At 42.3% G+C, this 12760-nt stretch overlaps 1 protein-coding gene across 1 annotated transcript in view; it reads left to right on the top strand.

Moving 5' to 3' along the window:
* The window catches only part of LOC124712085, a 535621-nt gene extending 523331 nt beyond the window's left edge, over window positions 1–12290 (top strand). The window contains exons 5-6 of the mRNA XM_047242382.1: window positions 1139–1288; window positions 10012–12290. Of these exons, the coding sequence (XP_047098338.1) occupies window positions 1139–1288; window positions 10012–10172 (311 nt within the window). The 3' untranslated portion in view covers window positions 10173–12290. The remainder of the gene's footprint in view (window positions 1–1138; window positions 1289–10011) is intronic.
* Window positions 12291–12760: the final 470 nt, after the last annotated feature.

The following is a 12760-nucleotide window of genomic DNA, read 5'->3' as shown; positions in this document are numbered from 1 at the left end:
CAATGCCTGCCCAAACGTTCACAGAAAATCTGTGTTGATGACGTGATTGCACAATTGCGTGCGGATTCTCGTCAGCCCACATATGTTGAGTGTGAAAATTTACAATTTGATCACGTTGGAATGAAGCCTCATCCGTAAAGAGAACATTTGCACTGAAATGAGGATTGACACATTGTTAGACGAACCATTCGCAGAAGTGTACCTGTGGAGGCCAATCAGCTGCTGATAGTGCCTGCACACGCTGTACATGGTACGGAAACAACTGGTTCTCCCGTAGCACTCTCCACACAGTGACGTGGTCAACCTAACCTTGTACGACAGCAACTTCTCTGACGCTGACATTAGGGTTATCGTCAACTGCACGAAGAATTGCCTCGTCCGTTGCAGGTGTCCTCGTCGTTCTAGGTCTTCCCCAGTCGCGAGTCATAGGCTGGAATGTTCCGTGCTCCCTAAGACGCCGTTCAATTGCTTCGAACGTCTTCCTGTCGGGACACCTTCGTTCTGGAAATCTGTCTCGACACAAACGTACCGCGCCACGGCTATTGCCCCGTGCTAATCCATACATCAAATGGACATCTGCCAACTCCGCATTTGTAAACATTGCACTAACTGCAAAACCACGTTCGTGATGAACACTAACCTGTTGATGCTACGTACTGATGTGCTTGAAGCTAGTACTGTAGAGCAATGAGTCGCATGTCAACACAAGCACCGAAGTCAACATTACCTTCCTTCAACTGGCGGTGAATCGAGGAAGCACAGTACATACTGACGAAACTAAAATGAGCTCTAACATGGAAATTAAGCGTTTCCGGACACATGTCCACATAACATCTTTTCTTTATTTGTGTCTGAGGAATGTTTCGTGAAAGTTTGGCCACACCTTTTTGTAACACCCTGTATATGTTCTACATTAGTATGGCTCTATGTGGTAGACCCACTGATGTAAAAAATTTTTATCCTTGAAGATAATTGGAACAATCGAAACCGGTAGAGAACAAACATAAAATTGTACAACTGATGGCACAAATATGCTTGTCCAAATTATTTAACAGATATCGACAATCTCGTACGAGAAGCTGTCGTGCAGCTGCTGTCAGACTTTTGTAGTGACCACTGTGTGTCTCCCCCACTGCAGCGAACGCGCTGCTGAGCAGCCAGCAGCTGTCGCGGACGCTGGAGGGGGCGCCGCTGCCGCCGGTCAACGTGCTCACCGACCGCAAGCTGCCCGTGGACAAGCGGCCCGCGCCCGGAAACTTCCACTCGGCCAAGCCCTACTACTACCTGGGTGAGTACCTTCCGTCCTACCACGTAGCGCCCCGGACCAGTCTACACGTCACCGTGGGCCACCGGCGTCCACGAAAACAGCGCTGGATTGCGTACAAAAGTGTAAACAACCTGCCTTTTTATTCTGTTAAAAGGGCACCGTCAAGAAATAAGTAATTAGCGTCCACAGAAGACACTTGTGTGTAGGAAACCAGAAATTAGAATGGTACCGTCAACACACATGGTCATGCCATCAGGTGAGAAATGTCAAATACAGGGCGAAACTTCCTGGCAGATTAAAACTGTGTGCCGGACCGAGATTCGAAATGAAAGGCATCTACATCTACATCTACATCTACATGATTACTCTGCAATGCACATTTAAGTGCTTGGCAGAGGGTTCATCGAACCACAATCATACTATCTCTCTACCATTCCACCCCCGAACAGCGCGCGGGAAAAACGAACACCTAAACCTTTCTGTTCGAGCTCTGATTTCTCTTATTTTATTTTGATGATCATTCCTACCTATGTAGGTTGGGCTCAACAAAATATTTTCGCATTCGGAAGAGAAAGTTGGTGACTGAAATTTCGTAAATAGATCTCGCCGCGACGAAAAACGTCTTTGCTTTAATGACTTCCATCCCAACTCGCGTATCATATCTGCCACACTCTCTCCCCTATTACGTGATAATACAAAACGAGCTGCCCTTTTTTGCACCCTTTCGATGTCCTCCGTCAATCCCACCTGGTAAGGATCCCACACCGAGCAGCAATATTCTAACAGAGGACGAACGAGTGTAGTGTAAGCTGACTCTTTAGTAGACTTGTTGCATCTTCTAAGTGTCCTGCCAATGAAACGTAACCTTTGGCTCGCCTTCAATATTATCTATGCGGTCTTTCCAACTGAAGTTGTTCGTAATTTTAACATCCAGGTACTTAGTTGAATTGACAGCCTTGAGAATTGTACTATTTATCAAGTAATCGAATTCCAACGGATCTCTTTTGGAACTGAAGTGGATCACCTCACACTTTTCGTTATTTAGCGTCAACTGCCACCTGCCACACCATACAGCAATCTTTTCTAAATCGCTTTGCAACTGATACTGGTCTTCGGATGACCTTACTAGACGGTAAATTACAGCATCATCTGCGAACAGTCTAAGAGAACTGCTCAGATTGTCACCCAGGTCATTTATATAGATCAGGAACAGCAGAGGTCCCAGGACGCTTCCCTGGGGAACACCTGATATCACTTCAGTTTTACTCGATCATTTGCCGTCTATTACTACGCACTGCGACATTCCTGACAGGAAATTACGAATCCAGTTGCACAACTGAGACGATACCCCATAGGCCCGTAGCTTGATTAGAAGTTGCTTGTGAGGAACGGTGTCAAAAGCTTTCCGGAAATGTAGAAATACGGAATCAACTTGAGATCCCCTGTCGATAGCGGCCATTACTTCGTGCGAATAAAGAGCTAGCTGCGTTGCACATGAACGATGTTTTCTGAAACCATGCTGATTACGTATCAATAGATCGTTCCCTTCGAGGTGATTCATAATGTTTGAATACAGTATATGCTCCAAAACCCTACTGCAAACGGATGTCAATGATATAGGTATGTAGGTCGATGGATTACTCCCACTACCCTTCTTAAACACTGGTGCGACCTGCGCAATTTTTGATCTGTAGGTACAGATCTACCGGTGAGCGAGCGGTTGTATATGATTGCTAAGTAGCGAGCTATTGTATCAGCGTAATCTGAAAGGAACCTAATAGGTATACAATCTGTACCTGAAGACTAGCCCGTATCAAGTGATTTGAGTTGCTTCGCAACCCCTAACGTATCTACTTCTAAGAAACTCATGCTAGCAACTGTTCTTGTTTCAAATTCTATTCCCGAGTTCGAGTCTCGGTCCGGCACACAGTTTTAATCTGCCAGGAAGTTTCATATCAGCGCACACCCCGCTGCAGAGTGAAAATCTCATTCTGTCAAATAGAGGGTATTCCACAAGTCATGTTAAACGTATTTAGAGGTTGTAGAGGGGCTCACTAGATCAATTTTTACAAAGGAACCCAAATCCAGAAACGGCTCGTTTCCATGTTACAAGAAAAACCAGACGCACAGATGTCGCTGTGAAAATACAACAGTTGTTCGATATCACGACCACCATGTTCGGTGCACTCAGTGTCTCTTCGCGGTAGGTTCGCACAAACTCTGTACAACATGCGTGGTGTATGGTTAATCACTTCTGCCGCAGCCATGATCCGCGCAGGCAGCGGCCCCAGAAGAATAAGTTATTAAATATGGGGATCTTGGTGGCTAAGAATGTGGTCCACCTCGAACGATCCACCTGTCCCCGTAGACTACGTCCAGATGGTTTCCGACGTGAACTACAGAACGTACTGCCGCTCCATTATGCTGGAAACACAATTCGTGGCCAGTGTCCAATGGCACATCTTCCAAAAACTCCGTCAGCACTTGTTGCAAGAATATCAAGAACCTGGCACCCGTTGTGTGGGGAGGAAGGATGTACGGCCCAATCACACGACCAGCGCAGATTTATTTTTATTTTTGAAAAGGCTTAAAATTTATTCCTGTTCAAGAACTCATCTGTGGTATAGAAGGAATTGTCAAGGAGATATGATTTCAATTTATTTTTTTTGTTACTGCTGTCTGTCAGACATTTTCTTTCATTAGGTAACTTAACGAAAAGTTTTACAGCAGCTTATTTTCCCCCTTTGTGTACCAAAGATAGGTTAAGTAGGGGATAGTGTAAGTCTTTCTTTCCTGTAGTATTATAATCATGAATGTCACTGTTGTTTTTAAACTGTTTATGTTGTCGGGAAGAAATTTCAATACTGAGTAAATGTACTGTGAGGCTGTTGTAAGAATTCCTAATCTTTTAAAGAGATGCCTACAAAATGTGCGACTAAGAGCCCCACACATGATTCTAACCACAGCAGTGAATTCTTTTTGCCTAACTGCTGAGTTACCCCAAAATATTATGTCGTATGATGTCAGAGAGTGAAAGTTTGCAAAGTACGTTATCTTGTTAATTTCAATATCCTCAAAATCAGCAGCTATTCTGATTGCAAAAGTTGTTGAACTTATTCGCTTTAGGAGATCCAAAATATGAATTTTCCAATTATGATTCTTATCTATATGTACACCCAAAAACTTACTATGCTCTACCCTGGCTAATAACTTCTGTTGATGTGTTATTTTATTGAAGCAACTGTACTCCTTGCAGTAAAAAATTGGTTGTACTGTGCTTTTTCAAAGTGCAGAGGAAGCCAATTCGTAGAAAACCAATTAATAACTTTTCCAAAGACATTATTTGTATCATTTTGTATTGGAATTTCTTTTACTGAATTAATAATGATGCTTCTTTTATCAGCAAACAGCGTCAGTTTAGCTTCTTGTTTCAGATAAAAAGGTAGGTCATTCACTTATATCAAGAACCGAAGGGAACCCATGATCGAACCATGTGGAACACCTAATGCAATTTCACTCCAGTTAGGTGAAGTGGGAAACTTCCTTAAATCACTTCAACCATGTAAAGAAACATTTTGCTTCCTGTTCTGTAGGTGTGACTTAAACCACTCATATGCTGTTCCATTTCTACCATAGAATTGTAACATAATGTCATGGTTCACACACTCATACGTTTTGGATAAGTCACAGAAAATTCCTATTGGCGACATTTTACTATTTAAAGACTATTATGTGGGCAGTGAAGTAGTGTATTGCTGTCTCAGCGGAACAGCATTTTTGAAATCCGTGTTGTGATTTACTAAGTATCTCATTACTGCTAAGATGGCTAACCACTCTTGAGTACATTACATTCGCGACAATTTTTGAAAATGCTGTGAGCAGTGATACTGGTCGGTAATTATTGACATCTGTGTAGTCCAGTTTTTTGTAGATAGGTCTGAAAATGGCATATTTGAACCTGTCTGGGAAAATACCGTGAGTTAGTGTTGCATTACAGATGTGACTCAGAATGTGCAATTACTCCACATTGTTTTAATATCTTGTTGCAGATGTCATCTACTCCAACAGAACATTTATTTTTCAGAGAATTAATGATTTTCCTTATTTCACAAGAGGTTGTTAGATGAAAACTATAACAATAACGTTATTCTAATATCTTTGGCAAAGGCACGTCCACGAAGCTCTTGCTAAGTTAAGTGATTAATATTGAAATAAGAGCGAATTTAGTTAATATTACATTTTACACTAGTGCATTTACTTCTTCAATAGGCTATCTATTGAAGGTTTCGCCTTTCTGAGCGTATTTAGATCGAAAAGAATGTATTTCGTAAACACCGATAGTCGTTAGTTTTGTTCGCATTTTAGGCGAAAATTTCGAGCGAGTGTATATTTTACTAGAACCGCCCGGTGTGGCCGCGCGGTTTGAGGCGCATTGTCACGGATTGCGCTGCCCCTCCCGCCGGAGGTTCGAGTCGGGCATGGGCGTGTGTGTTATTCTTAGCATAAGTTACTTTAAGTTAGTTTCAATAGTGTGTAAGTCTAGGGGCCGATGACCTCAGCAGTTTGGTCCCTTAGGATTTCACACACACACATTTTGACTAGACCTAGCGGTTCAAAGTTAAATTAATTCGTGTCTGCTACACAGAGTTTAGGTAGTTAATTAGAACTTTCGAAAGTAAGTTTAAAAGTTTGTTTACATTAGCGTTTAGTTATGTATTAGCACAGGCTACGAAACTTCAGTGATCTTGTGCCAAGTTATTCTCTGCTTTTGTGTAAATTTTGTGTGAATTTTTGTGTAAATTTTTCTATCAAACCATGTGTGACAAATATGGTTGCCGTACGGTGTATGGCTAGTCCGGTAGCTCTGAATCTATAAATGCTATAAACGTAGTTTTGCCTTTCGGATACCACCTACGCTACTGTTCATTGTTGCAATTCCCTACAGAATTTTGAGAATTCTGGTACAGAAGTTATAAAAACCAATTGGTCTATGAAATGCCAAATATTTACTAACGAAAGACAGTCTACAAGTGAGAAGGAACGTTAGAATGAAGGACAAGATTGTTTGTAATATTTTAATTCAAGGAAATATGTGAACAATACGTACATATCTGTACAAGGAAATACGTGAATAGTACGCACATGTCTGTACAATGGCGTGCCGTGTTGCGGGCGTCATCGAAATTATATTTTGATGAAATTTCCATTTAATTTGATCATAGAGTAAAATACTGGGCACGACAAGTGCATTATTCACTAGTCATACTTTAAATAATCTCAATATTTTGTAGGAATCCCTTGGGCTTACAACAGTCTTCACTCTGTCAGGCGTGGAGCACATCAATTTTGTAACAGTACTGCTCTGAGTTTCGTGGTACCATACTTTCACAACCACTTCCTATGGCCCCTGTTTTGTTGCAGTTTTCTTCTTCTAAACCTCTTGCCCAACCAGTCGCTACAAATTACCCGTTGGTTTAAGGTCTGTCGAATTTCGCGGCCACGGAAATTCTCTGATATCCAATCCAGTCATGACAGAACGAATCTGAAGTGATAGATTTGGACGAGAGACAACAGGAGTAGCCTTGGAAATAATATTACAAATATGAAATAATCAAAACCTCCCCTTTATTAGTGTGTGGCATGGAGCCAGATTCCATTGGAAAATGCACTGCGTATCTGGGGAAGGACCACGTGTAGTGAACATCAGAAGGCGCCGAATCATAGCTTCATATTGATCACAGTTCATTGTTCCTTGAACAAAGTACAGGGTTATTACAAATGATTGAAGCGATTTCACAGCTCTACAATAACTTTATTATTTGAGATATTTTCACAATGCTTTGCACACACATACAAAAACTCAAAAAGTTTTTTTAGGCATTCACAAATGTTCGATATGTGCCCCTTTAGTGATTCGGCAGACATCAAGCCGATAATCAAGTTCCTCCCACACTCGGCGCAGCATGTCCCCATCAATGAGTTCGAAAGCATCGTTGATGCGAGCTCGCAGTTCTGGCACGTTTCTTGGTAGAGGAGGTTTAAACACTGAATATTTCACATAACCCTACAGAAAGAAATCGCATGGGGTTAAGTCGGGAGAGCGTGGAGGGCATGACATGAATTGCTGATCATGATCTCCACCACGACCGATCCATCGGTTTTCCAATCTCCTGTTTAAGAAATGCCGAACATCATGATGGAAGTGCGGTGGGGCACCATCCTGTTGAAAGATGAAGTCGGCGCTGTCGGTCTCCAGTTGTGGCATGAGCCAATTTTCCAGCATGTCCAGATACACGTGTCGTGTAACGTTTTTTTCGCAGAAGAAAAAGGGGCCGTAAACTTTAAACCGTGAGATTGCACAAAACACGTTAACTTTTGGTGAATTGCGAATTTGCTGCACGAATGCGTGAGGATTCTCTACCGCCCAGATTCGCACATTGTGTCTGTTCACTTCACCATTAAGAAAAAATGTTGCTTCATCACTGAAAACAAGTTTCGCACTGAACGCATCCTCTTCCATGAGCTGTTGCAACCGCGCCGAAAATTCAAAGCGTTTGACTTTGTCATCGGGTGTCAGGGCTTGTAGCAATTGTAAACGGTAAGGCTTCTGCTTTAGCCTTTTCCGTAAGATTTTCCAAATCGTCGGCTGTGGTACGTTTAGCTCCCTGCTTGCTTTATTCGTCGACTTCCGCGGGCTACGCGTGAAACTTGCCCGCACGCGTTCAACCGTTTCTTCTCTCACTGCAAGCCGACCCGTTGATTTCCCCTTACAGAGGCATCCAGAAGCTTTAAACTGCTCATATCATCGCCGAATGGAGTTAGCAGTTGATGGATCTTTGTTTAACTTCGTCCTGAAGTGTCGTTGCACTGTTATGACTGACTGATGTGAGTGCATTTCAAGCACGACATACGCTTTCTCGGCTCCTGTCGCCATTTTGTCTCACTGCTCTCTCGAGCGCTCTGGCGGCAGAAACCTGAAGTGCGGCTTCAGCCGAACAAAACTTTATGAGTTTTTCTACGGATCTGTAGTGTGTTGTGACCATATGTCAATGAATGGAGCTACAGTGAATTTATGAAATCGCTTCAATCATTTGTAATAGCCCTGTACGGGCTTCCAAGCGTGGTACATCATTGCTCCCCACACCATTCAGACCGTGCATGTTCCATGGTTCGCACAAGGCAGTCAGAATCCATTATTTCATTGGGTTCACACCTGACGAGCTGTGGTCTGTGACTAATCCCAGAAACTCGGCTTTCATTTGAAAATACCACAATTCTCCACTGATCTTATGTCCAGTTCACGTGCAGTCTGGCCCACTCCGGCCGCTATTTCTTCATTGCCGCAGTTCAAAATAAGTTCTTCTTGGCAACTCTAGCTTTTATTCCCGCTGCACAGCTTCTTTTCCTAACAACTGATGTGCTAGAACCCGTTGTTCTTGCCCTGCTTGTGCCAGTTCAACTGAAGTAGAACTGTTTTTCCGGCTTAGTCGACGCTGTATTCTGTCCTCCCATGGCAAAGCAATGCGTGGGCGCCTGCTTCGTAGTAAATTTCCCGTATCTCCTTGGCCGTCAGAGTCTGCAGATTTCGACTCATAGCTGACCTCGAACAGTTTAATATCATCGCAGTTTCAGTGCAGTTTAGGCCTTTATTGCGTAAAACCTCGTTGTACTTTTTCTTGGTTGAGGTTAATTCATGAGTTTTCACCATGACGGTAAATGCACACACTCACAGTAGGAACAAAATTTTAAAAAAATACAACAATAGTTTCAGAACAGGGCCAGCGACCGCCAAACTTCAGCTAACACAAAGCGCTTTCTGAGGCAATAATCGGTAATATAAAATCACATGAAACTTTTCTGGAAGATTAAAAGTGTGAGCCGGACCGAGGCTCGAATTCGGGACCTTTGCCTTTCGCGAACAAGTGCTCTACCATCTTTTTTTTTTCTTCAAATCTCATTTTGTTCGCGTTTGTTCATTGCATCTGCTCGGGGCGGACGTCGTAAGGCATCCATTGAAATTCGTTGTCGATCGATTGACTCAGTTTTTTTTTTTTATTACAGAGGGCACGTAACCCTCTGACCGAACACGCAGAGCTACCTTGCCAGCAACCATCTGAGCTGCCAAAGCTCGACTCACGACGCGTCTTCACAACTTTAATTCCGCCAGTACCTCTTCCTGAAACCACATTGTTGCTAGGCATTGTCACATGGCAACCCCGTCCCCACCCCTCACCCCCCACCCCGCCAAGAAAAGTAAATCAATAAATACAGAAATATATATATTTCTACATGAGGATGTGCAATTAACGAAAGAACACCATTGCAATCAAACCACAATGTTGCTAGGCATTGTCGCAAGGCAACTCCAATCCCCAACCCCCCCCCCAATAAAAGTAAAAAATAAATACATACATATACATTTCTACTTGAGGATGTGTAATTAACGAAAGAACATCATTGCAATCAAAGGCGCGCAATACTTTAGAACAGTAGAGGCCGGCCGGAGTGGCCGAGCGGTTCTAGGCGCTACAGTCTGGAACCGCGCGACCGCTACGGTCGCAGGTTCGAATCCTGCCTCGGGCATGGATGTGTGTGATGTCCTTAGGTTAGTTAGGTTTAAGTAGTTCTAAGTTCTATGGGACTGATGACCTCACAATTTAAGTCTCATAGTGCTCAGAGCCATTTGATCAGTAGTGTACTACCTGTTTTAATACGGCTTGTGGTGGGCTGTGCCTGTGTTGCAGCGTTTGCCAAGGACCGACTACCGGCGGCTCCAGGGGACATCGCGTTGGGCGCCGGCGTGGGCGGCGATGTGGAGGGCGGCGGGGGCGGCGCTTCGCCCAGCGAGTTTCTGCTGCCGCCCTCACTGGCTCTGCGGCTGCAGAAGCGACGCTCGCACGGCTGACAGCTGACGGCTCACTACGGCCGCCGCCAACTCAGCCTCTGGTCGGCGTAGACCACAGCGAGAACCTCACAGGCCATCTGGACTGAACCGTCATAGGAACTGGCTAGACTAGGCGTGCTCTACAAACGTGTGGTGGTACGCGACTTGACTGTAACCACTCATTTGCGACCGTGTGGCCTATTGTGTAGGCAACTAAACGCAGAGTACAGTGCTGCAAGCTGCCGGTAATGGCACCTCCCTGGCTGCCAGCGCTGTGGATTCTGGTATCGACGACCGACTCGCAACGACACCCACGAGATCTTCTTCGACTGTTTTTGAAGTGCTGTATTTACAGAAACTGTCTGCTAAATGGACCCTTTTTCAGCCAGTGATTTGCAGTGTACGTGGATAATTTCTCCCCAAACCTTAGACTCCTCCTGCGACATTCGAAACGAATGCAATCCTACCAATAAGAAATCTGAACTAGACTGTACCTGAAATACATATGACTATCAAACGAGAATATGACAAAAGTCAAACACTTTTGCTGCAACACTTGAAGTTTTTTTCGGTTTTCTTAAACATTCTGTTAGGTGGTAAAAACATCCAGCTGCAAACGTGTCTGCCAAGTTTGATGGTCAGTCAACCCAACGGGCAGTGGTGTTGTGCGCATTACCTCCTTGCCAGACTCAACATTACGGAAACAAAACTCTTTAGTCTGCTGTTCTGGTGTTTATTATATCGACGTATCATTTTATGTAGTATATCAGTTTAGCAGACAACCTGTCCTTACTTTAGTTAGTGGTAAACTTCTCGTAAGTTTGTCGCTCATCAAAGCGTACTAGTATACCCTGGAATCCAGTTGCCGAATTTCTTCAGCACGAGCAATTAATGTCATTTAAGATAAGATCCTGAGTCGTAGTTCAGCTGTAAGTAGCCGCGTATGACACTTCCCATGCTCTATACCTGACGGAAAAAAATTTCGAATGGGGAGGATACCTCAGCTGTATCCAGTGGGGACGTCCAATTATAAGTAGCGAAGTCGCAAGGTAGCGTGGAAACCTAACATCTACATAATACCGATATAGATATACGAAAAATTCAGATGACCGTACATTGAAGACAGTTATTCTACTTGCATTATACAACTTTCAACTATATCAGATCAGAGCTATGTAACCGCAGGACAACCAAACGTAACGATACTTGGCATAAATTTGTTGACAGCCACAATAAACGGATGATAATAGTTACAAAGTGACTGTTAGAGATGAACGTTGATGTACTTTAATTTTTACAGAAATTGAATGTTTAAGAACCATTTCTGTTGCCATATTAAGGAAATTTAGCTGAATTTATTCCTCCATATTATGCTTCGTTTCACCATTTTGCTTCCTGCAAAACGGTGAAAAGCATTTAATTTTAAAGATATCAATTACTAAGTCTCAATTCAGTTTTCAGTAATTTATTCGATTCTTCAGTTCGTGTATGACTTGGGTTCTATGAGAACTACATTAACTACTCTTTTAAGTACCACTCCGATGAAACTCGCTTTCTAAGGAGGAACAGATTCAAACGCGCAACGCTTATCAGATTCATTGTTTCATTTCCGACAGCATCTCTGGTTGTAACCTTGAACATGTGTTACCATCTACTGTTAGATCTGAAGCTTATTTTTGTACATTTTACATACGCTTAACCGAAATCTGTTACAAACTATGAAACAGACTCCGTACTGTTGACGTGACAAAGAGATTGTTACCATGTAAATAATTAACTATGATTGTTTGTATAGCTTAAACACATGACGAAAACTCCTCGATTGTTAATTTAGTGGAACGATGTAGTTCAGTTTTACCAACTTTGTTAATTTATTGTATAAAGTGTAAAGCAAGTTTCATCTAGCATTCCTAAACGCCATTGCACGTACTCTGCGTTCTGAATTCTTGCCGCAGCGGCTATAGGACTGCAGGTATTACACTAAGTTGCCGCACAATTATTGCTCAATATCGATCTGGAAACCTGAGTTCCATGTCCCTTGAGTCTTTGTACAGTAATTTTATTTTAAACTTCTTTTTTTACTTTTTGTACTGTCGATTTGTACATAAATATCTTAGTATTGAATTTTAGTTTATATTACTAAACTCAATGTACAGTTTTAATAAATAAATACATCATAATATTTTCCAAGTATCTTGATAAATTTATTGCAAAACAGTTATGGATAATAATTTTTGAGTAAAAATATTATCAGGCATTCCAAAAGCGGATACAGGCGAGGAAAGTGCCATGATAAACCGAAATTTCACTTAAGACGTCACTCAAGTATTTAACTCACAGGAAACGGAGAAATTGTCACATACATACAGCAGAATTCTAATGGTACTAATGTCTCAAACTGTCTACATTTTCATTCATGTATCTTACTCAAAAAATCCAAAGGCTTGATAATATTTTTAAATATTTTAACTCCATTTCTTTAATACTTTGTTTTCAGTAACGATCCACATTTGAATTAATTTATTAAACCAAAAATTCACATAAAGCTCAAGTTCATTATCTAACATCTTTTATATCGGTACATTGCTGTTACCACTACATCACCTACA

Source organism: Schistocerca piceifrons, chromosome 8 (genome assembly GCF_021461385.2).
Source record: "Schistocerca piceifrons isolate TAMUIC-IGC-003096 chromosome 8, iqSchPice1.1, whole genome shotgun sequence".
Classification (NCBI taxonomy): Eukaryota; Metazoa; Arthropoda; class Insecta; order Orthoptera; family Acrididae; genus Schistocerca; species Schistocerca piceifrons.
This window is presented reverse-complemented; position numbering and strand designations above follow the sequence as displayed.